The 27,981-nt window shown below is 40.8% G+C and overlaps 2 protein-coding genes and 1 pseudogene across 2 annotated transcripts; all 3 read left to right on the forward strand.

The window, feature by feature from the left end:
* Window positions 1–12,195: 12,195 nt before the first annotated feature.
* On the forward strand, window positions 12,196–13,128 carry LOC115379513 (putative gustatory receptor clone PTE03). The gene has a single exon (XM_030080222.1). It carries the CDS (start codon window positions 12,196–12,198, stop codon window positions 13,126–13,128), a length of 933 nt encoding a protein of 310 aa, XP_029936082.1.
* An 8,055-nt stretch (window positions 13,129–21,183) lies between these two features.
* On the forward strand, window positions 21,184–22,120 carry LOC115379514 (putative gustatory receptor clone PTE03; annotated as a pseudogene).
* A 2,966-nt stretch (window positions 22,121–25,086) lies between these two features.
* On the forward strand, window positions 25,087–26,019 carry LOC115379515 (putative gustatory receptor clone PTE03). The gene has a single exon (XM_030080223.1). The coding sequence runs from the start codon at window positions 25,087–25,089 to the stop codon at window positions 26,017–26,019; it is 933 nt and encodes a 310-aa protein (XP_029936083.1).
* Window positions 26,020–27,981: the final 1,962 nt, after the last annotated feature.

Genomic DNA, 27,981 nt, shown 5'->3' on the forward strand with positions numbered 1-27,981 from the left:
GGCTCGGAGCTCTGTACCACAGAACCTCAATGTCCTGAGGGCCGCCCTTCAAGAAGAGTGGGATGCCATGCCTCAGCAGACAATAACTCGACTTGTGAACAACATGAGACGTCGTTGTCAAGCTGTAATTGATGCTCAAGGGCGCATGACAAGTTATTGACACTGACATTTTTTGTTGTGGTATATCCACCACTGTTGTTGGCTTTTGTTTCAAGAAATTGTTTGAGACGAGGAAATCACCAGTGTATGCTTCTACTTAAATGTCCTACTTTCATGATAATTATATTTTCCATAAATTTCACCCAAAAGCCAAATATCCCTAACTTTTTGTGAGTAGTGTATATACAGTAGACTTAGGTTATGAAGGAAACTATATTTTAATAAAAACATATTTTTGTTGCTAGAACTAAGGAAGCTCCTTTTGTTTTTATTATGAAATAACCATGCAGAGTAATATGGGATATCCCTGATTCTTTGAGGGTATTTCATGTATAATGGCCATTTGATCATCATACAAAAACTGCTTTTGGTAACTCAGTGTGTTGGCTGGGTTGATCAAAACATGAAGTGAAGACCTCAGAGGACAGAGATGCAGCCAGAAAAACGTATCCCTGATTGTTAAAGGCTTTGCCATGGACCCTGTATAGACCATCGACAAATCAACCAAATAAAATTATATTGAAAGAACAAAAGTTGTCTTCTGGTCTTCACTGTCACTGTGAATGCAGTCCGTAAGCTCTGTCTTGTTTTTGACATTTTTTCCCACTTTATAGCACATAGCAGTGTTCCACAGATTTGACCTTATTTTTTGAAATAGATCCTCAATAGATAATTCAATGAATGGAAAGCAGTGTAGAAGTATCTCAGCTGCTGTGCAGTCTGTGTGCTTTGCCCCTGAAAGACGCAAGTGAGTGACAAGGGAGTCACTGCCGCAAACCAGACTGACAGTACACAGGTCTGCACATCATCCACAAGAGGCCTCACCTTTTCAGGTGCCACACATTTGACCCTTGGTACCCTTGAAAATGTTAATGTTAAGTATTTCTTTAGTGATCTTCTGGTCTGCTGACTCCTCTGAGAGTCATGGCCTGTCTGTAATGAACACAATATTCACGCATAAAGCTCATTAGTTCATTAGCTCATTAGCAGTGGTGGCTCCTGACAAATTTCTCAGGGGGGGCAACTATTGCGATAAATAATAATAATAAATAAAAGTCAGATAGCTAACTTTACAGTGTTACATTGCATTGTTTAATGTGGTTTTCCTGTTCAACCACTAGATGGCAACACCAGACATGAATTGTACACACGGTAGTATTTTTGTATAGCTATATCAAGTTAAATGCTCAAATACAATAAATTAGGTTCCACAATAAAACACTTCCACTGTAAAGATAAATTGTCATCTACTAGTTTGCCCATGAAATCACTGTTAGCAGAGCCTACAATTTATAGCCATCATGGACACCATAGCGATCAAATCAAATTGTACTATCATCCAAACTGTAATTAATCAAAATTTCCAGAACATAGAATAGAATAGAAAACTTATTGTCTGTTCTTCAGTAAAAAAAAATTGTCTTCGACACAGCTTCATCACAAATTTAAAATTAAAACACTTTACACACAAACACATTTACACACAACTTTTAATTCTTTCAATGAAATGATGGAGTTGCTGCAGTTCCTAGCCATGTTCATGTTGCAGTCTCCCGTCCGACGCATCTGCACGCTGCACGTATCGTCCGTGCACGCATCAGTGCGTATGACGAAATCATGCTGGGGCAAGCCCTCCCAAGGCCCACAGAAATTAAATGTAGGGTCCAAAATTTGAAAAAAAAATCTCAACATGTAAGTCTATGAGGGCGATTTTCAATCTAACTGAGATCGCCCCAAGGGGGCGGGGCTGCTAGTTGGAAAGTGACATTCAGGCCTAGACCGGCAAAATAAACTCTTTTTTCTCTTTTTTTTCGTCTGGCTTGAGAGGGCGATGCACTATCGCCCACTATGGGCCAGCCGCCCCTGCTCATTAGTGTACCCTGGTACCAGAGCTCCTGAGGTCAGTGGTTATCATCAACTCTGTAGTCAGGGGTGTCAAACTCGTGCCATGGAGGGCCAAGAGGCTGCAGGTTTTCATTCCAACCAACAACTTCACCAGTGATTTCACTGATCGCCCTACCTCCGAACAGAGAGGCGGGACTAATCAAATCAAATCAAATCAAATCAAATTTTATTTATATAGCACCTTTCATACATAAAACAAATGCACACAAAGTGCTTTACATTAAAATACATACAACCGTAATCCCCCACCCCCTCATACTCACCCACACACGCACACACACAAGTACAAATATTTCACACATGCATACACTCCAGGCATACACCCACCACACCACACCCCAGCCCCACCCAACCCACCCAAAGATAGATAAAATGGCTGACACTGAGGGACCAGATGAGGAAACACCATTCATTCTTTGGGACCATCCACACCGGGAGCGTCCCAGCCCACGACTACAGGGGCACCACCACAGAGACCACCCCGACCCAGACAGATAGGAGCCCACACCACGGCCATAAGGCCCTGGAGCAGGGCCCCCAACCATCTGGCCAGACAACCCCAGGACGGCACCCCCCGCAGGCAGCCAGATACACTCCCGGTGTGGAGGGCCCCCATGAGGAAACACTGGAGCTAAAAACTAAAAGATAACAGAGTAAAATACAATCAATACTAAACGGAATAGAGAAGAAATACAAGTAATATATATATATATATATAAAACATATAAAAAAATGAAGTGTAATAAATGATAATAATTAAAACAATAAAATTAACATAAAATGCAGGCAACATAAATATTATTAAAAAGTAAAGAAAGTTGTAAAAAAATAATGTAAATTAAAATAAAAAAAAAAGAAATATTATCAGCAACTAAAAGCAGTAAACAATAGAAGCAGCAGAAAAGAGTGGAAATAGAATCAGATAAAAGCCAGATTAAAAAGGTGGGTCTTGAGCCTGCGTTTAAAAACATCAACAGTCTGAGCAGCCCTGAGGTTCTCCGGCAGGCTGTTCCACAGACGTGGGCCATAATAATAAAATGAAGATTCACCATGAGTTTTTGTTCTAACGTTGGGAACAGTTAAAAGACCGGTACCGGAGGACCTCAGGGTGCGCGAGGGCTGGTAGGGTAAAAGCAGGTCAGACAGATAAGAAGGCCCAAGGCCGTTAAGACACTTAAAAACTAATAAAAGAACCTTAAAATCAATCCTGAAATGCACAGGGAGCCAATGCAGTGATTTTAAAACTGGTGTAATATGAGCCGCTTTCTGGTCCTCGTCAGAACACGTGCAGCTGAGTTCTGGAGTAACTGAAGGTGTGAAATACTCTTTTTGGGGAGACCAGAAAGCAGGGCATTACAATAATCTATACGACTAGAGATAAAAGCATGCATTAGCACCTCTGTGCTGGCCAGAGAGAGAACGGGCGCACTCTGGCTATGTTCTTAAGATGATAAAATCCTATCTTTGTTATACTTCTAATATGTGGAATAAAATCAAGCTCAGAGTCGAAAAGGACGCCCAGATTTTGACACATTTTGCGGGTTTAAAATCCTTTAATTTTGGTTAAAAGTTTCTCTCTCTTGCCTTCAGGGCAATAACTAAAACCTCTGTTTTGGTCCTGGTTGAGCTGTAGGAAGTTCTCTGCCATCCATGACTTTATATCTAAAATACAATTTAAAAGGGTATCAATAGGCCCTGTGTCATCAGGGGACACGGCAATGTAGAGCTGTGTATCGTCAGCGTAGCTGTGAAAATTGATGCCGTGTCTCCTGATGATGTCCCCAAGGGGAAGCATATAGAGATTAAAAAGTATTGGACCTAAAATTGAACCTTGGGGCACCCCACACTTCATTTCATGGGTTCTAGAGGAACATGTATCCAAACTTACGAAAAACCGGCGATCTGTGAGATAGGAATAAAACCAGTTAAAAACAGTACCAGAGAGGCCCCACCAGGTTTCTGAGTCTGTTTAATAAAATGTGGTGATCTACTGTATCAAAAGCAGCGCTTAGATCCAGTAGCACCAGGACTGAGAGCTTCTGTGAGTCCATGTTACACCTGAGATCATTAACAATCTTCAGGAGGGCTGTCTCGGTACTGTGGTTCATCCTAAAACCAGATTGATATTGATCTAAAATATTATTTCTGTTTAAAAAATCATTAATTGGATAAAAACCAGTTTTTCTAAAATTTTACTTAAGAAGGGTAAGTTGGATACAGGTCGGTAGTTATTAAGAATGTTAGGGTCCAAATTGCTCTTCTTCAGAAGGGGCTTCACCACTGCCGTTTTAAAGGCAGCGGGGAAGACACCTGTCTGGAGGGAGCAATTACAATATTTAAAAGTTCAAACTCAAAGAATCCATAAAACGTCTTTAAGAGTGATGTGGGAATTGGATCTAAAAGGCAGGTTGTTGGGTTAACTCGGGAGAAAACTCGACCAAGCATCTCTGCATCAACCAGGACAAAATGTTCCAGTGTTCCTCTGGTAAAAGCAATGGCTCAGGACTATAAAGCAACACTGTTTTGTGATAAAAAAGTAGATCTAATGACATCAATCTACTTCTGAAGTGGTCTGCAAAGTCCTCACATAGAGCATCAGTTGGTACCATGGAGGACTTTTTAAAATCGGTGTTTATTAAAAGATCAATTGTGGAGAAGAGGAATTTATGGTCATTCTTTTTAACTGAGATAAGTTTTGAAAAGTGGGAAGTTCTTGCCTGTTTAACTGCGTTATTATAAATTTTGAGTTTTTCACGGAATATTCATGGTGTACTGTCAGTTTTGTTTTCCTCCACTCCTTTCAGCACTCCTGCACTTTCTTTTCAGACTCTTAATTTCAGAATTTATCCAGGGGGATGTAGATTTAGTTTTTATCGTTTTAGTTAAAAGTGGAGCCACTGAGTCGAGGGCTAACCTCAGTTTAGTGTTAAAATTATCGACAATAAAATCACAGGGTGCAGGTAAAATTTCAGCGGGGGTATTATATAAATCTCAATAAAATTGCAGCCACTCCAGAAGTAAGATGGCGTTTCCTCACTGTTCTCACCGGGGCCTCCTGTTGAATAAAACTGGCAACTTTAAAAAACACACATAGTGATCTGACACAGCCAGGTCGACAAACAGAGGACACACCAGTGGACAGGCCATAGGTTATGACCAAACCAGGGTGTGTCCTCTGTGTGAGTGGGCTGTGTGACATGTTGCGTAAAATGCATACAGTTTAATATATTTAAAAATTCAATAGTAATGGGATCTGAAATGTTATCTATGTGTAAGTTAAAATCACCAGTTATTATCACTCTGTTATATGAGGAGTGTATGATTGATAAAAGTTCAGAGATTCACTGATAAAAGAGGAGGCATGCTTAGGTGGTCTATAAATTGTCATACATAAAATAGGGGGACTGCTAAAAACAAATGCATGATATTCAAATGTAGTGTAATTATTTTGTGGAATTTCCTTCGTTAAAATAGAGTTAGAGAAAATTGTTGCAGTCCCACCACCTCTTTTACCACTCCTGTTAGAAAATAAAAAATTAAAATTTGGTGGGGAGGCCTCAGTGAGAACAGCTGGTGCATCAGCGCCCAGCCAGGTTTCAGTTAAAAGAGACAATCAATCTTGTTATCTAAAATCAGATCATTAATAATAAAAGACTTGTTTGCTAGAGAGCGAACATTTAAAAGTGCCATAGTGAGGGTTGCAGGTGGACCGGTTATCTGTGAATTATTGTTCTGAATATTAACATAAATCAAGTTTTGACGGGAAAAGCGGGGAGGTTTAACAGAAAAAGAACAGTGGTTGCGTAGTGGCCTATTATTTGCGATGACTGGGATGAATGTTGGTTGCAAAGTGGCGTTAGAAGTGGTGTTATGGCGTCAGTCGGCAAGGCTGGAGAAATGGTTGGAAAGGTGAGAGGCTAGAACAGAGATTCCTTTATTGTTAAGATGGAGATTGTCGTACCTGTACAGATGAGTTTTTTTCCAGAATGAGTCAAAGTTATTGATGAATCCATAGCCACATGCTGCACAGAAATTGGACAGCCACTGGTTGGCGCTATAGAGGCGGCTGAACATTTCTGATCCTCGTCTAAGGGTGGGGATTAGACCAGAAAAAATGCAAATTTTTTCCCAGCCTTTCGATGGTCTCAGCCAGCAGCTCGTAATCAGCGTGTAGTTTGGTTGATTGTCTGCACCTGAGATCGTTCACCACCGCAGTGTACGATGACTGTGTGGGCGGAAGGGTGACGGTCGATGATGGCGGGGATGTGTTTGTGTATGTCCAGGATTTTTGCGCCAGAGAATGAATATGTAATGCCATTTGGGATGGGAACAGACCTAACCATGGAGTCACCTATCAGGATGTATTGTGGAGGTGGAGAATGGAAAAGGGTGCTAGCACTAGCTGTGCTAGCAGCCTGAGCAGCGGGGGGGAGATGGGGGCTGGAGGGGGCCAGAGGTGAAGCCGGTCGGTGGTGGTTGTTGGTGGCCCGTGAGCAGGTGGTGCTGGATGGAGGCTGCACCACGGCAGGCTGCGGAGAGGGGAGCCCACTCGCGGAGGATTTGCCCGGCTGGCTGTTCTTCTGTCTCTAATCAGTGAAATCACCTGGTGGAGTTTGTTGGTTAGAATGAAAACCTGCAGCCTCTTGGCCCTCCATGGCCACGAGTTGGACACCTGTGCTGTAGTTAATTCATTGGACCTGCCGCTGTATGTTCGGAATCTCGGTGAAGAGAGGGGCAGAGCGGTAAATTGATCACCACCTGGTGGTGAGGTTGGATCAGATGCCAGGGATGCTGCTGGACAGACCTGTAAAACCCAAGCATGCAGTGAAGGTTTAACTGGGAATGTCTGGCTGAGAACTCTGTCCAGAAGTTCTTCAACTCACATCAGAGGAGCTTCTCCTTGATCCCAAGGGAGGATGTGGACATATAGGGCTCTAGTTTCGCAGACCAGGCGAGGTGGGGGCGTAGCGCAGATGCGCTTCGCCAACTGGGTGTGGCCAGGCGGATTTTCCAAGTTTGGCACGCCGTTCTCGGTGGCGCAAGTACTCCGCCGTCCCTCCTACCGGCGGCGGGGAGGGAGAGAAGGCGGGAGTGGGTTGACACAGCCGATTCACATGTAACCAATCAAATGAGCCCCTGTCCTTGCCTTTAAAATGCGCTGCATGAAGGCGTAATGAAAGTTTACACAGCTGACATGGAGGTCTATTGCCACAGGCGGAGTGGAGCTCAGGAGATAGGCGCGGAGCAGAGACCGGCAAGCAGTGCGGACACGTCACCAAAACCTCACAGGCAGGCTTCCGAAATGTCAGACACATGAACAATGCAATACATACCGAAAAAAACACTATTCAATGCTACGATCACAATCAGCACATACATATATCTCCATATCAACTGTCCCGTCACAACTGATGTCAGATCAAAGGAGATTGGCACCGTTTGTGCTGATTGTGAGGTTTTGGTAATGTGCGCCAGGCAGCCAAACTTCCACTGCGCGGGCTCCGCTCCGCCTTGCGCTGAAAGTAGACGTGGTTTCAGATGGCGAGCTTTTGGCGCACCTCGGCGAAGCCTTTTGGCACGAAACTGTCACTGCGCCAAGCGAATCTGCGGCACCTCCCCCCGCTGCGCCGCCACTCCCATCTCGGCGAACCTCTGCCTGCGAAACTTGGAAACTGTCCGCCTTTGCCGTTTCGCCAGTCGAACTAGCTCTGCGCGGGGTTCGCCTCACTGCGTCACCCCGCGCTGCGCCGGGAAACTAGAGCCATAGTCTGAATGGACCATGTTCAAAACGCCATTGTTGAAGTGGCAGCTTTGAGCTGTGGCTAGTCACTTGTTGATGCCCGTCGTGACGGTAACCCAAGGACCTGGTGGTAGGGCACCATCGGTGAAGGAGGTTGTCAGGCTGAAGAAGGAGGTCTTCCAGGCTTGGCTAGCATAGGGACTCAAAAATTGGCTGAGAGGTATCAGTAGGCCAAAAGGGCTGCAACGACAGCAGTTGTGCAAGCAAAACCCAGGTATGGGAGGGGTTTGGGGAGGCCATGGAGAAGGATTTTTGGTTGGCCTGGAGATTTGCCCTGAAATGCTGAAGGTTCTGGATGTTATTTAACTGTCATGGCTGACACGTCTTTTCAGGATGGTGGTCCCCTTTTTAAAAAGAGGGACCAGAGAGCTTAACCCTAACCCTAACCCTAATTACCGGGATATAACACTACTCAGCCTCCCTGGGAATGCTTACTCCAGGGTGCTGGGAAGGAGATTCCATCTGAATGTCGAACCTTGGACTCCTGTCCTGTCAGTTTTGAGGCATTTGGCTGAATCTGAGCGGATAGTAGAGCCCTATAAACATCAGAATTCATCCTGCTCCTGCCATCAGCAGTCACATCATCAATAAACACCAGTGACCCAGTTCCATTGGCAGCCATACAAGCCCATGCCATAACACTGCCTCCACCATGCTGGGCAGATGATGTACTCTGCTTTGGGTCATGAGCTGTTCTTTTCATTCTCCACATTTTGCTCTTCCCATCATTCTGGAACAAGTTCATCTTCATTTCATCTGTCCAAACAACCTTGTTCCAGAATTGCGCAGAATTGGGCTTTTTAGATGTTTTTTTCAAAGTCTAATTTAGTCTTCCTGTTCTTGAGAGACACTAGTGGTTTGTCCCTCACTGTAGACCCTCTGTGTTTATTTTCTCACAAATGTCTCTTGACTGTATATTTGGAGAGTGATACACCTACTTCCTTGACAATGTTTTTGACTTCCCTAGACAATGTGAAGGGGTTTGTCTTTACCAGAGAAAGAATTCTTCAGTCATCTACTTAAGATGTCTTCTGTGGTCTTCCAGGCCTTTTGGTGTTGCTGGGCTTACTAATGCATTCACACCTGGCCAAGAAACTACTTTTTAGTCAAGTGTCCAATTACTTTTGAGCCTCTGAAAATGGGGTGACAATGCATAAAACTGTCTGTAATTCCTAAACGGTTAATGCCATACTTTTGTTCAAACCCTTAAATTAAAGTTCAAAGTCTCCGCTTCCATCATATTTTATTGCTCCATTTCAAATCCACTGTGGTGGTGTACAAGGGCAAAATTATTAATACTGTACTGTGGACCTAACTTTATGGTTTATGACACCGCTTGTTTTGTTACCTAGTTTGTTAACTTTTTTATGTAATAAAGGACTTAATTTTTTTCATTCTATCTGGGACTTCCTTTGCTCTTGGCTCAGTCACGCACAACAACATATAATCAAAATCCTTTGATTTTTCAAAGGCACTTAAGCCACAAGTTGGTTACAGTCTACACTTTAGTTTTGATTTCCAATATGCAATTTAAAGCAAGTACCCATTTCACCATAAGAGAAATTTGCTAAAATGTTTACATGTGTTACCTTACTCTGATTATTCAGAGCCCCTGTACTTTTCCAAGAATCAGGTCCTCATCTCCATCTGGACTGTTTCCATGGTGACAGCAGCAGCCTACTTGCATCCATCAGCCAGCCTCTTGTGGGCATTTCCCAGAGGTGGTGGTGGATGTGTTTTTCATGTCCTAATTTTTGATCAGAAGTAACACTGATATAAATTATTGAGAATTCTTCAGCAATCATGTAGAATACAATGTTTTTAATTGCCTGAGTATTGTTAGTGTATTTATGTGGTCTATCATGTAAGTTCTATTATTCACCCTCTGTTCCTGCATGTACACGGAAAAAGCTATTCAGAAATCTGAGTAAAGGTTTACATGGCCTGATAATCTGGTTTCTCCAACAGAAATCAAGGTGCCTTTGCCAGATTTCTCTTAATGCTTTACCCCAATTACGGAAACTGGCTTTCATGGCACTTGAGAAATGAGATAACTGACCCTACATGGTAAATAACCCAAATTATGAAGTGTATCTCAATAAAATTATTGTGGTGATTGTGGTATTGTGAGCAATAGTGAGGTTTCTGTCGCCTTAATCGCCAATTAACAACACCACCAGCAACAGCAGCAGCAGCAGCAACAAATGCTGCATTAAAAACATTCTGACTAAAGATATTTCAGAATTAGAATTAAACATGTATAACTGAACATATGTTCATTTCGAAATATAAGTAAGAAATACCTAAGCCAAGCAATGGGTTTGTCCTTCTTGGCAGTTTTTCAGTGTTCAGAGAAGTTGAAAAAGTTCTCACTCTACATAATTCAAGAGTATATTATTGATCACTGGAAAGGCTTGCTCACAGACATGTGGCAGTGGTGAACTGTCTACATGTTCAAACTGTATAAAATATGTTCTGCGTACTAGCTCAGAACAATGCCAGGTAACTTAACCAAAGTTAGCCAGTGCATGCTAGGAGGTGGAGATAAACCTGGCCAGTATTTAGTAAAACAAACCATTGGGACTCACTGCTTCATAAAAAAATTCTTACACTTTCCAAATGTAATTTATCTGTATTAACTAACTAGCCAATCAGTTCACAGGTCCATGTCCCTCTACCTTGCAAAAATCAGACAATTGTCAATAAACCTTTCAGGTACTGTAGGTGTTGCACATCTATGAATGAATCACTGATCTCCAACTGCATGAAGTTATTGTCACCTCATTGTTTTTTTTTTTTTGTTTTGTTTTTGGACCAGATGTGGTTTGGAAGGTTAGATGAAATAACGCCTTACCTTGTATTTTTCTGTTTGAGAATTGTCTAAAAATATGAACAACAATTAGTGGCAGGTACAGAGGGAACTGGGCATCTCCAAGGCCTGTTTGTTGCTAGCAGTGAGGAAAAGACCTGTTTGTTTCTTCTGCAGAGGCACCGAAAGCTGGAAATGTCTTCCAGTGAGGGTCTGCCACTGAACACCAGCGTACCACACTGTAACGCAGTATGCTGGAACACTCTCAATGGTGGAGTGGTAGAGGGCAACCAGCAGCTTCTCCTTCAGTCTGTTCTTGCTCTCTGCATTGCACTCTTAGAAAGTGCAATCACTGCTAGGCCTATTTCACTACAACTTATGTGTTGGCACTCCCGGAGAGGTCCTCTTAGGTGAGTTCCCAGGAATTTGAAGGTGGAAACCCTCACTTCACAGTCACCACTGATGTAGAGTGGGGCAGGGTCCACTCTGTGTCTTCTGTAGTCAATGACTATTTCCTTTGTTTTGCTCGTGTTGAATGCCAAGTTGTTCTTGGATCACCACTCAGACAACTTCTGGACTTTGTCTCTGTAGGCCAACTCATCTCCTCTGGTTATGAGTCCCACCACAGTGGGTCATCTGTAAATTCATTAAAAGTGTTGGTGGAGTGGATGGGAGCCTAGTCGTAGGTGTAGAGGACATTGACAAGAGGACTTAGCACACAGAAAGAGGAGAAGAGCCAAAGCCGAGTGTAAGGGTGGAAGACTAGTATGTCAGAGATGATTCTACTGAAAGCTGAGCTGTAGTCAAAAACAAAAACAAACAAACAAACAAAAAATCCAAACATAGGTCCCTGGGTGTTCCTGGTGGCTCAGCACCATGTGGAGGGATATCGTGATGGTGTCTTCCTTGGATCTGTTTGCTCTGTCAGCAAAATGATGTGGGTCAAAGGTTGGGGGGCGGCTGGCTTTGATGTGCTGTGAAATGAGTCTTTCAAAACATTTCAGGACTACTGATGTTATTGCAATTGGTATATAGTCATTGAAATTACTGATAGCAGGCTTTTTCAGGACAGCTATGATGGTAGCCAACATTTGACAGGGTGGGATTGTGGCTTGTATTGAGGAGAGACTGAAGATCTTAGTGAAGACTGCTGAGATTTCAGTTACATCACCAAGATTGCGATTTGTGATCTTTCCCTAATCGTCCAATTTAATCTCTGGTTTTCAGCCTCAGGTTAACTCAACCTCCTTGGAGGAAGAGGCCCCTGGTGGTGTTATACAGACCCACAGAGGAGAGGATTCTTCCATAAAACCTGTAGACAGTCAACAAGTTCAGTTCACCTGTGAATGTTTCTCAACAGCAGACACTTTCAGAGTGCTTTTCAAATACAGGTAAAGCCAAATGCAATCGAATCAAATGCTGGTATATTTTGAAATGTTATTCACTAAATCTGACAATATCATGTATCATATATTACTATGATTCAGTGATCATTTCATTTATTTCCAAGAGTTCTCCATTCATGGATAACAGGTTCAATACATCGTATCTGACTCTAGGAGGGTATGTAGATGTACACAAGTATGGATATTTTTATTTTGCATTCATGCTGACAATTTCTATTGTTATTATCTCAAGCAATTCGGTAATTGTCTACCTAATCTGTGTTCACAGAAGCCTCCATGAGCCTATGTACATTTTCATTGCAGCTTTATTAATGAATTCTGTCTTGTTCTGTACAACTTTCTACCCAAAGCTGTTGACTGACTTCTTGTCTGAAAAACAAATTATATCATACCCATTATGTATTTTTCAAGCTTTTTTTCATTACTCTTTTGGTGGATCAGAGGTTTTCTTATTAACAGCCATGGCATTTGATAGGTATGTATGTATATGTAAACCACTGCAGTACCCTACCATCATGAGAACACAGACTATCAAACTCATTCTGGTTTTAGCTTGGCTTGTACCAGCTTGTGAACTGACAGCCTCAGCTGTTTTGGCAACTAAACTCAAGCTCTGTAGGTTTTTTATGCATCAAAAAGTGAATTGTGATTTTTATTCACTTGCAAAACTCACATGTGGAGATACATCGGTGATTCACGCCTATGGTTTATTCTTGCTCATAAATCTGATCTTTGTTCCTGTTGTTTTCATAGTTTTCAGTTACACCAAAATTCTGATTATTACCTTCAATGGTTCAAGAAACAAAAAGAAAAAAGCAATGCAGACATGTCTGCCCCATCTTCTCGCTTTAATCAATATTTCCACATTGTCTGGATTTGAAACTATCAGAATCAGAGTAAAAGCACCTATACCACAGACAAATAATTTCATTTTGTATCTATTATTGATTGGCTGCAGTTATGTTTTTAACCCATTTATATATGGGCTGAAAATGAAAGAAATTTCTAAACGACTCAAGGCCCTTCTTTGCCAAAACAATTTAGATTAATAAACCAACTCAAGATGTTACTTTCTGTCATGTCATCTTGTACTGATACATGGTCATTTTTGTAATTATTTCATATAGAGGTTTCTTCTTGAAGTATCAAACTGACAGAAATACTGACAACTATGAAGGAAACGCATTATGAAACATATTATGAAATTCAACTCTTTCTATAATATTATCATGTTGAAGATTAACATTGTTGTTGGAAAAATAAAGAAATATTTTATGGACAAAATTGTCTCTGGTTTTCAATATTCATATAAACTAGCAGATTTCTATTTATCGGAATGGTGTTCTGTAGTGGAAATATAGCACAGCAGACTGACATATACTTAATTGAGAATATACCAAACCAAATGTGGCCTACATTTGCTAAGACATCTTTGACTATGCTCTTCCACATAAAAATATACAATGAAGAAATACAACACAGTGGATCAGGGCCGTGCAGAGACCTTTCGACTGGCAGGTGCTCAAAGTTATAAAAGGGAACATGGATCAAGATTTTCCAAACAAACACCAACTACAGCATAACCTGTTCAACTATAGCAACCAATATTCAAACAGAGAATCTTATAGTAAACCGCAGCACTGTAACATACTATGGGATTAAACTGACATTTTTCAATTCTATTGCAATAATGGTTAGCCTATTTCGAGATAATCCACTTGCAGGCTTTGGATGGTGAAAAATGTACAAAATTAACACATTGGTTTTCAAAATAAGGCATTGCCAGTCAGCAGTAGGTCTAACATCACTGACGGTGCTGCCACTGCTTTAGCTATAGCGCTGGCGGCATGGACTGTCGCAGATATAGACAAATCAATTTCAAAGTGTAAAACTGTCTAACATTTAAGTCCAGGCCGCATTGCTGGCAAAACCTCTCAGGAAAAGAAAAGCAGTGCTGAGTCTGCTAATGCAGGGGACACTACTCAGAATCACTGACTGCCTATATACATGTCCACAATGTCATTGTGGAACTGGCCTCTGAGTGCAGACATGTCAAAAGGATGTCATGGTTCACAGTGCCCAAGCAGTACCAAGATCTAGTAATACCAGGATGGCACTTTCCCCAGAGTCATCAGTAAGTAGCAGTTTGTCTTATTCCAATGTTTGATGCCAATGTCTTTTTAGACACAGATCTAGCATTAATCAGGGCCATTTTCACCTTAGTTATGGAAAGGATTGGTTGTGGATGAATTTGGCAAAGTAGATCAATAATATTATTTGGATTTCTGGGATTATTCTGTCTACATAATCTTGTCCTAGGCCATGCTCGCTCCCTAATAACTGGAATGATGGGCAATGAGAGCATCTGGGCACAGGGGGGAGCTAGTGGATGAAATGACGGCAGCAGTGCAGGGAAGAAGCAAACTTGCAATTGGGGACGCGAAGTTAGTGGTGATGAGTTTTCCTGGCTGTGTGCATGGCCGTAACTACACTGTAAAAACGCCAACTTAAGATTTGTTATCCTAACCTGTTTTTTTAAGTCAAGTGAACAACCACTTGGGCAATTTGCTGAGCTAACTTGAAAAAACAAATTTAAGCAATGTTTCTCAAAAATAGTACTGTCAATGTGAATAGTTTAGTTCAGACAACTATTGTTTGTGAGTTATACAGCACTATAAAACTCCAACTTATGAACTGTAATTCTAACCCATTTTTTAAGTGGAATGAACGACCATTTGGTCAAGATGCTTAGCTAACACAAAAAAACAAGTTTACTCAATAAATTAGTTGAGAAAAATCACTTGTGCGACTTGTACATTGAGAACACTATTTGACTCTAAAGGTTATTATCACAATAACTTGGATGTTTTGTGTGTTTTAATAATAATAATTTTAAAAATTACAAAAATATGTATTTATATACAGTACAGGCCAAAAGTTTGGACACACCTTCTCATTCAATGCGTTTTCTTTATTTTCATGACTATTTACATTGTAGATTCTCACTGAAGGCATCAAAACTATGAATGAACACGTGGAGTTATGTACTTAACAAAAAAAGGTGAAATAACTGAAAACATGTTTTATATTCTAGTTTCTTCAAAATAGCCACCCTTTGCTCTGATTACTGCTTTGCACACTCTTGACATTCTCTCGATGAGCTTCAAGAGGTAAAATCGAAGACGTGCTACATGACGTATTCATTCATTTGTGTGCTAGCTCTGTATGTCGGAGCGCAACGGTCCGCACAACTGCCACCAGCCAGCTAGCTGCAGGGGGCGACTTCCCCGGGCTTTGACCTTAGTCTCTGGGGAGAACCGGTGTAAACTGATGACCCATACACCGGGTTGCAGTGGCCACACTGCCTACGTGTGTCGCACGGCTCTGGTGTGGCTCTCCTCTTCCCTCTAGCTTTCACGCGTGCCGCAGGCAGGAAAAACAGGGAGTAAGTTATTTTGATGTACTTTTCCCCCAAAATAGAGTAAAAAGGGTCATTTTTGCAGGGATGCAAACAGCGCGCCGAAAAGCGCAACTCGCTTTTTTCGTGGCCATTTGGGTGACGTGTGAATTGTGCACTTATCGACTTATCGATCACTGGCTAACAGCAGCACACTGGCTTAGCTTGTCTATTCAGAGAAGAGGTATCACTTCGGCTTATTTTTCAATCTGTGTTACCACAGGCATACTACTGCTGATTCATTGGTAGCTGAATTGTTAGGTCTGTTTGATTACTAAATTGCAAGTTAACTTTGATGGATAACTAGACATTAACAGAAACAATAATATTGTCAGCAGGTATAATCTGCCAGCCATAAAATTGATAGTGTTATCAATTATTATATAATATACATAAAAAAAAGATAAGATAAACAGAAAAATCTGTGATTTAATGAATATTGATCACAATACATTCTATGTATTTGAATTTGTCATGTACCCTTTTTTGAGTACAGTTTTAACTATTTTGTTGTTTTGATCTATTTTTAGGAGTTGAATGCAGGGTAAGGAGTGCAAGTTTTCACGCCCTGATCGAGAGGTCCTCTTCAAGCATTACAGACTTCGACATTGCCAAGGGGCGATTCTGGCCACTGCCGTGCCTGTACACAGACTGCGTCTGCACTTTCAAGACAACTGGTGCACTGAAGTCCCATCTCACTAGAGCACACAAACAGGCCTCTAAACCTAAAGAGCATATCACTTTTTTCTGTGAACTGTGTGATTTCAAAGACCTTTGCACATCTGCTAAATATAGTAAATCTCTGTGACTGTAATGTTTAACCTTTAAAAGAAAATGTTGTTACATGAATGAAGTTGTTATAATTTGTGAGTTTTGGTGCTGGTTTGTCGTGTTTTTTTTTTTCCCCCTAAAGAGATAGAATATTTTAAATCATTGTGCAAAAAAGAAAGAGGTACTTGTACAATTATTGACAAAGCACTTAAAAAAAAAAAAAGTTAAATTATTGAGTCAGTCACAGCAAATGTTTTTCATTGTTATTAAAAAAAGAGTTATGTTGGAAGATCAGTGTTCTTCTTGTCTGTTACTGAGAAGGGTCCAGCGGCAGCTTTCAGACTTAAGGCGGAATGCTCATATACAGCAGTCAGTTTTGTTGTAGTTATCCCAACTTAAAAGCATGCTTTTTTGTGTAAACTTGTTTATGTAAGTAAATTAAGCTAACTTAAAAATGTAAGGCAACCAGCTGCACATCCTTTTTGAGTTTACTGAACTTCTTGGCACCCAAGTTGCATTAACTGCAAATCTTGAGTTTAAATAAAAGTTAGCTCAACAAGACATATACAGTCCAGTGTACCTGTAATTATAATTTTACTGAACAAACAACTTCAAGTTGGCTAAACTTAAGAATTTAAGTAAAGTTAACCTATGTATGTTAGTACATCACAATAGTAATTTTGAGTTTTTTCAACTTGACATAACAGTTTGAGTAAACAAGAGTCTAACTCACAAATTTAAGTTGTTTAAACTTTACAACCCCAGAAGTTGAAGAAACTCAAAAAGGCGGTGCAGCTGGTTGCCTTACATTTTTAAGTTTTCTCAACTTCAGATTTTTTACAGTGTACTATTGAGGACACCGAGGTCGTGTTCTCGGTATTTTTTCCAAGTGAAAAGCAGATGATATAACTGACTGCAAATATACTTTTCATGGGAAACCATTTGCACCTCTACATCACCATGCGTTATGAAGTAGATCCTCCTCTCAGATAGGGGGGAGTGGCTATGCAGAAGAAAAATCGCTGGTTGGTCAGTCAGGGACAATTCAGGAGCCAGATAAAGGGTCAATTGAACACCAGATTTACAGCAGGGTCAGAGCCAGCTATGCTTGATACATACCTGATACCATCATCTCTGTTCAAACTCACAAAGGAGAAGCAAGAAATGATGGTGCCATGGTACAGAGAAGACCTCCCTTAAGGCTGGCACACATTACAGGATTCTTCAAACCTTCACAGATTTAGAGACCACACACTTGATGATAATAAAAGACGGATCGGGCAAGATCTGATCTTATAGTGTGTGGTGTGCACTACAGACCACACCACACACTATAAGATTCTTCAGCAGAGTATTAGGTTCTTCACGCTCAATATTCTAAATCTTGCGTAGTCAAACGTGACTTCAGTGTAAACAAACATGGTGGACGAACAATAATAATAATAATACTAATAATACTAATAATAATAATGAAAATTACAAAACCCTAAATGCCACTGTGTGTGTCATCTAGCCAATGACAGGCAGAATAATAAGTATCACTTCATTGTCATGGTTAACAACAAAGTGAGGTAATAAATCAATGATATCCTCTTCCCCGGATGGGCAATTGAACCCCTGTATCCTGCATGGCAGGCAGAGAAACTAACCGCTCTGCCACCGGCAACCATATCAGTTTGTGTTGATTCTCCATTCATGTTGATAAATTACAAAAAACTGTGAAATCTGATCGGTTTGAAAATTGACACATGGCTTTTTCTCCACAAGACACCCATTTTCCGTATAGAATAATAATAATAATAATAAGAAGAAGAAGAAGAAGAAGAAGAAGAAGAAGAAGAAGAAGAAGAAGAAGAAGAACAACAACAACAACAACAACAACAACAACAACAACAACAACAACAAGAATAATAATACCGTATTGACCCGCATAAAAGACGACCCTGATTTTAAGACGACCACTCTTTTTCAAGACCCTTTTTTGGAAAAAATATTTGGAGATGGACAAAATCTTGTTGGAATAAAAAAGCCACCGGCCGGCATCAGGCGAGCCGGCCATGGCACCGGTCAGCATCTGACAGGTGAGCGGCGCACACATACTGCCATATATATCTTTCATTCTAAATCAACTTTTGTTCATACGCGGCTGTAGCAGCACAACGGACAATGACACAGACAACATGGTTGATTATTGACTGCGCAATGCGGCCATTCCCCGGTAATCGCAGCATCAGGTGAACCTACATACTGGTTTAGCTACATATGCAAGTAGCCTACAATACATGTGTATTTGCTTAGACCCCCAATATTAGACAAGGGCGTTTTTTAGGGCATTTTCAATTGAAAAAATATCGTCTTATATTCGGATGAATACAGAAATAAAGCTAAAAAAAGATCTGGGGCTTAAGCAACTCTGATTGCTGACAGAGAGCCTGCTCGGTTGAAGCCCGCATCAGTGAGCTCAGTTATAGCCTAGTAACGGTGCATTTTATTGTCAGTAATGGTAACGGCGTTATAACGGGGGAAAAGTTTTTTGAATACCATCCGCCCATCGGCCACCGGACCTTTGCTGGCTTTGATCGGAAGGGGGAGATCGGGACAAAAATCGGCCCGATTATCCTGTAGTGTATACAAGGCATTAGCCATCGACCAGGAGATTCACAGATGGAGAGTCAAGAACCAGTCCTCTGCTATAAAAGCACAAGCTGGACTAGACAAGGAGTACTACCCAAACAGCCACTGCATCCTGTCAATTTACCTGACACTCCCAGGGACCACCTGTTCATGTTACAGGTCATTTTCAGCTTTAAGGAGGCTGAAAACCTGGCTAAGATCAACCATGGGTAATGAGAGGCTGTCAGGACTTACAATGATGCATGTGGATAAACACCCTGGATTCCCTGGATTCACCCTGGATTCACTTAAAGTACTGAGGCACTGGGATGCCACACACACACACACACACACACACGCACGTGCACACGCACGCGCACGCACACACACACACACACACACCATATAAATATACAGTAAATATCTGATCGTGTCCAGGCTTGGAATAATCTATTACAGGGCTATTCAACTTCAGTAGCAAGGGGGCCAAATATGAAAATCAATCAGGGTACAGGGGCTGAAGGGGGAGATGTATGTGTGTGTGTGTGTGTGTGTGTATGTGTGTGTGTGTGTGTGTGTGTGCGCGCGCGTACCTGTGTTTGCATATCTGCTAAAATTAGGGCCCATTTGGAGGACAAAGTGTAAATGACCTTAAAGCTCAATAAGTTGGCTCAAACCACAGGAGCAAAAGAAGAAACCTGGTTGACAAAAAATGGCATGTAATGTGTGTGTGTGAAAGAGAGAGCGAGAGAGAGAGAGAGAGTGAGAGATAGAGAGGGGGGGGGGGGGGGGGGGGGGGGGGGATAGAGAGAGAGAGCAAGTTTCTACCTCTGCATTCCAAACTTTTTTCCTTATCAGTGGATGCGGAGGCCAGGCATCCTGATCTTTCTTACAGCTGCTTGTTCACACGACACAACAGAATCTTTTCAACATCGGCATCACATGTCATCTTTGTCACCTGTGTGCTCTTTTCCCGCTGCAGCCAACAAATCCGCATCAGCGGCAGGACAGGTACGCGACGTCACACAGAAGAAGAGAGTCTGCTGACTACACTTGCAGGTCCGTGAGCGGCGGTGACGTCACCTGCTGCTCCTGGTTAGATGTCAAACCGCAGCAAAAGCTCCGCTGCGTTTAAGGTTTAGAAATGCCTGGGGAAATGTAGCTTCTGTGGACGCTACCACGCTATTTGATCAGTGAAATAGTTTCACTACTTAAAAGCTGTTTGATTTAGAAAATAGCGTTGTTGCGACCACACTACTGACAAATGTAGTTAAACTAGTAATATCGCTACTTATAACGCCGCTACTGCCCAACACTGGAAATATGTACCTGTTTTGCAGTGGTGTAGTCTAGTTTATTCTAGTGGGAATACGCGCACACACATACACACACACATACACACACACACACACACACACACACACACACACAGACAGACACACACACACAGGCTCCCTTTCTGAAATGTTAACGTTAGCTCCAGCTGTAGTGTCCCCCGAAATATGGTCAAAAAGAGCCCGCTTCATAACACAGAGAAGGCGACTTTATGAACGGAAAAATGAACGTTATGTCAAAAAAAAAAACATACTGATACGTATCTTTGCGCATTTTTAAGTGGTTAAACAGAAATTTGGGACCTTTTCTAGTGGGTATACGCCGTATACCTGCGTATCACGTAGACTACTCCACTGCTGTTTTGCAGGTAGTGTGTGGTGGGCCACAGAAAAAATACAAAGGGCCGTATCCGGCCCGCGGGCCGTGAGTTGAATAGGCCTGATCTTTTACATTCATGTAATTTCAGTGAGTCTTCAAGGATGGTGACTGGCTGCCCCAATGCCCTGCCTCTGCCTTCATCCCAATGCTGCCCCCGAACCACCAAATTTTGACATCGGTATTTGTAAAGTCCTGGTTACAGCCCTGGCTGTGTGGACATGTAGCAGTTTATAGTCAAAAACCTCAGGTTAACTCAACCTCCTTGGAGGAAGAGGCCCCTGGTGGTGTTATACAGACCCACAGAGGCCAGGATTCTTCCATAAAACCTGCAGACAGTCAACAAGTTCAGTTCACCTCCTGAAGAATGTTTCTCAACAGCAGACACTTTCAGAGTGCTACACAGGTAAAGCCAAATGCAATCGAATCAAATGCTGGTATTTATATTTTGAAATGTTATTCACTATATCTGACAATTTCATGTGTCATACATTATTCTGATTCAGTGTTCATCTCATTGATTTCCATATAGAAATCCAAGAGCTCTCCATTCATGGATAACAGGTTCAATACATCGTATCTGACTCTAGGAGGGTATGTAGATGTACACAAGTATGGATATTTTTATTTTGCATTCATGCTGGCAACTTTTATTTTTATTATCTCAAGCAATTCGATAATTGTCTACCTAATCTGTGTTCACAGAAGCCTCCATGAGCCTATGTACATTTTCATTGCAGCTTTATTAATGAATTATGTCCTGTTCTGCACAACTTTGTACCCAAAGCTGTTGACTGACTTCCTGTCTGAAAAACAAATTATATCATACCCATTATGTATTTTTCAAGCTTTTTTTCATTACTCTTTTGGTGGATCAGAGTTTTTCTTATTAACAGCCATGGCATTTGATAGGTATGTATGTATGTATATGTAAACCACTGCAGTACCCTACCATCATGAGAACACAGACTATCAAACTCATTCTGGTTTTAGCTTGGCTTGTACCAGCTTGTGAACTGACAGCCTCAGCTGTTTTGACAACTAGACTCAAGCTCTGTAGGTTTTTTATGCATCAAAAAGTGAATTGTGATTTTTATTCACTTGCAAAACTCACATGTGGAGATACATCGGTGATTCAAGCTTATGGTTTATTCTTGATAATAAATCTGATCTTTCTTCCCGTTGTTTTCATAGTTTTCAGTTACACCAAAATTCTGATTATTACCTTCAATGGTTCAAGAAATGAAAAGAAAAAAGCCATGCAGACATGTCTGCCCCATCTTCTCGCTTTAATCAATATTTCCACATTGTCTGGATTTGAATCTATCCGAATCAGAGTAAAAGCATCTATACCACAGACAACTAATTTCATTTTGTATCTATTATTGATTGGCTGTAGTTCTGTTTTTAACCCATTTATATATGGGCTGAAAATGAAAGAAATTTCTAAACGACTCAAGGCCCTTCTTTGCCAAAACAATTTAGATTAATAAACCAACTCAAGATGTTACTTTCTGTCATGTCATCTTGTACTAATACATGGTCATTTTTGTAGTTATTTCATATAGAAATTTCTTCTTGATGTATCAAACTGACAGAAATACTGACAACTATGAGAGAAACGCATTATGAAACACATTATGAAATTCAACTCTTTCTATAATATTATCATGTTGAAGATTAACATTGTTGTTGGGAAAATAAAGAGATATTTTATGGACAAAATTGTCTCTGGTTTTCAATGTTCATATAAACTAGCAGATTTCTATTTTATCGGAATGGTGTTCTGTATTGGAAATATAGCGCAGCAGACTGACATATACTTAATTGAGAATATACCAAACCAAATGTGGCCTACATTTGCTAAGAAATCTTTGACTATGCTCTTCCACATAAAAATATACAGTGAAGAAATACAATACAGTGGATCAGGGCCGTGCAGAGACCTTTCGACTGGCAGGTGCTCAAAGTTATAAAAGGGAACATGGATCAAGATTTTCCAAACAAACACCAACTACAGCATAACCTGTTCAACTATAGCAACCAATATTCAAACAGAGAATCTTATAGTAAACCGAAGCACTGTAACATACTATGGGATTACACTGACATTTTTCAATTCTATTGCAATTATGGTTAGCCTATTTCGAGATTATCCACTTGCAGGCTTCTCTCAGGCTTTTAGAGGGCAGGGTGAGCTGGAGGACTTAGACAGTGCTGAAAAAGCAAGACAAGTTTTGCTTTGGATGGTGAAAAATGTACAAAATTAACACATTGGTTTTCAAAACAAACCATTGCCAGTCAGCAGTAGGTCTAACATCACTGACGGTGCTGCCACTGCTTTAGCTACAGCACTGGCGGCATGGACTGTTGCAGATGCAGACAAATCAATTTCAAAGTGTAAAACTGTCTTACATTTAAGTCCAGGCCGCATTGCTGACAAAACCTCTCAGGAAAAGAAAAGCAGTGCTGAGTCTGCTAATGCAGGGGACACTACTCAGAATCACTGACTGCCTATATACATGTCCACAATGTCATTGTGGAACTGGCCTCTGAGTGCAGACATGTCAAAAGGATGTCATGGTTCACAGTGCCCAAGCAGTACCAAGATCTAGTAATACCAGGATGGCACTTTCCCCAGAGTCATCAGTAAGTAGCAGTTTGTCTTATTCCAATGTTTGATGTCAGTGTCTTTTTAGACACAGATCTAGCATTAATCAGGGCCATTTTCACCTTAGTTATGGAAAGGATTGGTTGTGGATGAATTTGACAAAGTAGAGCAATAACATTATTTGGATTTCTGGGATTATTCTGTCTACATAATCTTGTCCTAGGCCATGCTCTCTCCCTAATAACTGGAATGATGGGCAATGAGAGCATCTGGGCACAGGGGGAGCTAGTGGATGAAATGACGGCAGCAGTGCAGGGAAGAAGCAAACTTGCAATTGGCGACGCGAAGTTAGTGGTGATGAGTTTTCCTGGCTGTGTGCATGGCCGTAACTACCATTGAGGACACCGAGGTCGTGTTCCGATATTTTTTCCAAGTGAAAAAAAAGATGATATAACTGACTGCAAATATACTTTTCATGGGAAACCATTTGCACCTCTACATCACCATCCGTTATGAAGTAGATCCTTCTCTCAGATAGGGGGGAGTGGCTACGCAGAAGAAAAATCGCTGGTTGGTCAGTCAGGGACAATTCAGGAGCCAGATAAAGGGTCAAATGAACACCAGATTTATGGCAGGGTCAGAGCCAGCTATGCTTGATACATACCTGATACCATCATCTTTGTTCAAACTCACTAAAGAGAAGCAAGAAATGATGGTGTCAAGGTACAGAGAAAACCTCCCTTAGCCATCGACCAGGAGATTCACAGATGGAGAGTCAAGAACCAGTCCTCTGCTATAAAAGCACGAGCTGGAGTAGACAAGGAGTACTACCCAAACATCCACTGCGTCCTGTCAATCTACCTGACACTCCCAGGGACCACCTGTTCATGTGATAGGTCCTTTTCAGCTTTAAGGAGGCTGAAAACCTGGCTAAGGTCAACCATGGGTAATGAGAGGCTGTCAAGACTTGCAATGATGCATGTGGATAAACACAGAGCCTTGGATTTACTTAAAGTACTGAGGCACTGGGATGTCTCTGGCCATCGAAGAACTGCTTTGGCATTTAACGAAAAGGTAGAATTTGTTCTCAGGAACCGAACATAATTTCAGGCATTTTTAAATCAGACCATTACATATACACATTTCTTTTTTGACAACTTTTCAGGTTCAAAATCTTTTCCTGCTTTATGCCCTGTTACATCAGGGCTAGATAATATTTGAAACATTGCATATGTAAGGGCATTTATGTTAATTAGACAAAACACACACACACACACACACACACACACACACACACACACACACACACACACATATACAGTAAATATCTGATGGTGTACAGGCTTGGAATAATCTATTACATTCATATAATTTCAGTGAGTCTTCGAGGATGGTGACTGGCTGCCCCAATGCCCTTCCTCTGCCTTCATCCCAACGCTGCCACCGAACGACCAAATTTTGACCTCAGTATTTGTAAAATCCTGGTTACGGCCCTGGCTGTGTGGACATGTAGCAGTTTATAGTCAAAAACCTCAGGTTAACTCAACCTCCTTGGAGGAAGAGGCCCCTGGTGGTGTTATACAGACCCACAGAGGACAGGATTCTTCCATAAAACCTGCAGACAGTCAACAAGTTCAGTTCACCTCCTGAAGAATGTTTCTCAACAGCAGACACTTTCAGAGTGCTTTTCAAATACAGGTAAAGCCAAATGCAATCGAATCAAATGCTGGTATTTATATTTTGAAATGTTATTCACTATATCTGATAATTTCATGTGTCATACATTATTCTGATTCAGTGTTCATCTCATTGATTTCCATATAGAAATCCAAGAGCTCTCCATTCATGGATAATAGGTTCAATACAACGTATCTGACTCTAGGAGGGTATGTAGATGTACACAAATATGGATATTTTTATTTTGCATTCATGCTGACAACTTTTATTTTTATTATCTCAAGCAATTCGGTAATTGTCTACTTAATCTGTGTTCACAGAAGCCTCCATGAGCCTATGTACATTTTCATTGCAGCTTTATTAATGAATTCTGTCTTGTTCTGTACAACTTTCTACCCAAAGCTGTTGACTGACTTCCTGTCTGAAAAACAAATTATATCATACCCATTATGTATTTTTCAAGCTTTTTTTCATTACTCTTTTGGTGGATCAGAGTTTTTCTTATTAACAGCCATGGCATTTGATAGGTATGTATGTATATGTAAACCACTGCAATACCCTACCATCATGAGAACACAGACTATCAAACTCATTCTGGTTTTAGCTTGGCTTGTACCAGCTTGTGAACTGACAGCCTCAGCTGTTTTGGCAACTAGACTCAAGCCCTGTCAGTTTTTTATTCATCAAAAAATTTACTGTGATTTTTATTCACTTGCAAAACTCACTTGTGGAGACACAACAAGCAGTAAAGCACTTGGTTTGTTCTTAATGACAAATCTGATCTTTGTTCCTGTTGTTTTCATAGTTTTCAGTTACACAAAAATCCTTATTATTACCTTCAATGGTTCAAGAAATGAAAAGCAAAAAGCTGTGCAGACATGTCTGCCCCATCTGCTGGTTCTAATCAACTTTTCCATTTTGTCAGGATATGATATTATTAAAATCAGAGTAAAGGCATCTATACCACAGAGGGCAAATTTCATTTTGTATCTATTGTTGATTTGCTGTAGTTCCATTTTTAACCCATTTATATATGGGCTGAAAATGAAAGAAATTTCTAAGCGACTGAAGACTCTTCTCTGCCAAAACAATTTAGATTAATAAACCAACTCAAGATGCTACTTTCTGTCATGTCATGTTGTACTGATACATGTTTTTTTTTTTTTTTTTTTTTTTTTTTGTAGTTATTTCATATAGAGATTTCTTCTTGATGTATGAAACTACTAGAAATACTGACAACTATGAGAGAAACAGTGGATCATTAAACAAAATACCATGATTCCTGTTTTCCTCAGCATGCCTTGAGGAGTGTAGAATGCTCATAGCCTTTATTTAATGCTCTCAACATTTTATGAGACACATTATTAAATTTAGCTCTTTCTTTTGTCATCATGCTGAAGATCAACGTTGTTGTTTTAACATTAAAGTGATATTCTGCATACAAAATTGTCTCTGGTTTTGTTCTGTGTTGGATAAATAGCACAACACGATTGACATATTCTTAATGAAGAAAATACCAAACCAAATGCTGCCAAATCTACTAACAAATCACAATCTTTGACTATGTTCTTTCACATAAAGACATGCAATGAAGAGATATGATAGATATATGATACGATATTCAAACAGAGAATCTTACAGTAAACTGCAGCACTGTAACTAACATACTATGGGTTTACACTGGCATTTTCAATTCTAGTACAATTACTATCATTTCAAGAAGAGCCACTTGCAGGCTTCGCTCAGGCTGTTCGAGGCCGGGATGAGCTGGGGACCAGACACAAACCACCAGGCTGTTCACAGAGCAGTTCTAGATTAACTGGGTTAGGCAAGGACGAAGCACAGCTTGGCTAAGGGCACCAATAAAACTGTTTGGTTACATCTTGAACAGTTGTGGCTCCATCTGTGCCTGGGCTGTATAGTGAGGCAAACAAAACTATTTCAAACATTTTAGCTGTACTTTATTATTTAAAATATACAGAAAACAACAAAAGTACAACAATTGAGCCTAAAGGTGATGCCTCCTGCAACTTTAACAGTGAGCAAACAGATATACAGACATCTCTCTGGCCTTCTTTAGATTATATTAGGTCAGTCTCTTCCTTTTTCTCTGAAGGCTCAGTCTCTTTTTCCCGTACAGTTTCTGTGATCTGTGGCTCTCCTTCATGTGACTCCATCTCCTCACTTTACTCACTTTACTTTCCATAGGCCCTCTCATCTAAGGAACGAGGCACACTTTGCTACTGTAGCATTAATCTCTTTTTGAATTAACCGTTTTTTGATAAATAACTCTTTCACCCAATCAATAATAAAGACAGTCTAGTAATGGGAATAACATAATACCAGTGTGCTGCCTTAACTGACTACGTTAGAAAACAACTAGGGATGGGAGTCTGTTTTGGCGACTCTGGCGATGGGAATCGGGCGGACCACCTACTGTTGTGTGGTTTTTAACATTATAAACATAACAAGATGACATACAAGCAACCAGCAACCTGATTCCTTGCACAATTAAATTAAACCATAAACCATAAACTGTCCCTGAGGTGGAAATGCAGACCAGGGTCACAGCCACGTCACATAATGTAACCTGAGCGATGTCAGCCAGCATATTTAATGTTATTATTAATTGAAAGGGCATCATGAGGTGATAAGGGACTTGGGCAAGCCTCTCAAAACAACCAAACAAAACAAAAAAAAGGAAAATGGCAAGAAACTATAGGCGAGAAAGGGCAAAAGGGCAGGTACTGTAACACCAGCACAGCATTCTCACCGTAATAACAGTACTTCACTAAGTACTAGGTTTGGGTACTGAAACACGGTGCCAATAAGCACTGGTTCCGACGTAAACGGTAGTAACAAGACCGAATACGAATGAAAATTTGTCAACGTCAGCTTGTGGTTGTTGAATGTGACGTCAGTGCCGCTACTCAGCACACTTGTTGATCAGAACTGATAGTGAGAGGATCAATAAAGATGCCGAAGGCAAAACGCTCCAAGGTTTGGCTCCATTTCACGTCTAAGGAGGATGCAGACTCTGCTACATGCAACAGATACCTTAAA

The sequence above is a fragment of the Myripristis murdjan genome, chromosome 21 (assembly GCF_902150065.1).
Source record: "Myripristis murdjan chromosome 21, fMyrMur1.1, whole genome shotgun sequence".
Taxonomy (NCBI): domain Eukaryota; kingdom Metazoa; phylum Chordata; class Actinopteri; order Holocentriformes; family Holocentridae; genus Myripristis; species Myripristis murdjan.

Excerpts from the sequence above, each read along its gene's own strand:
- LOC115379513 (XM_030080222.1), top strand. The coding sequence starts at position 12,196 with ATGGATAACAGGTTCAATACATCGTATCTGACTCTAGGAGGGTATGTA.
- LOC115379515 (XM_030080223.1), top strand. The coding sequence starts at position 25,087 with ATGGATAATAGGTTCAATACAACGTATCTGACTCTAGGAGGGTATGTA.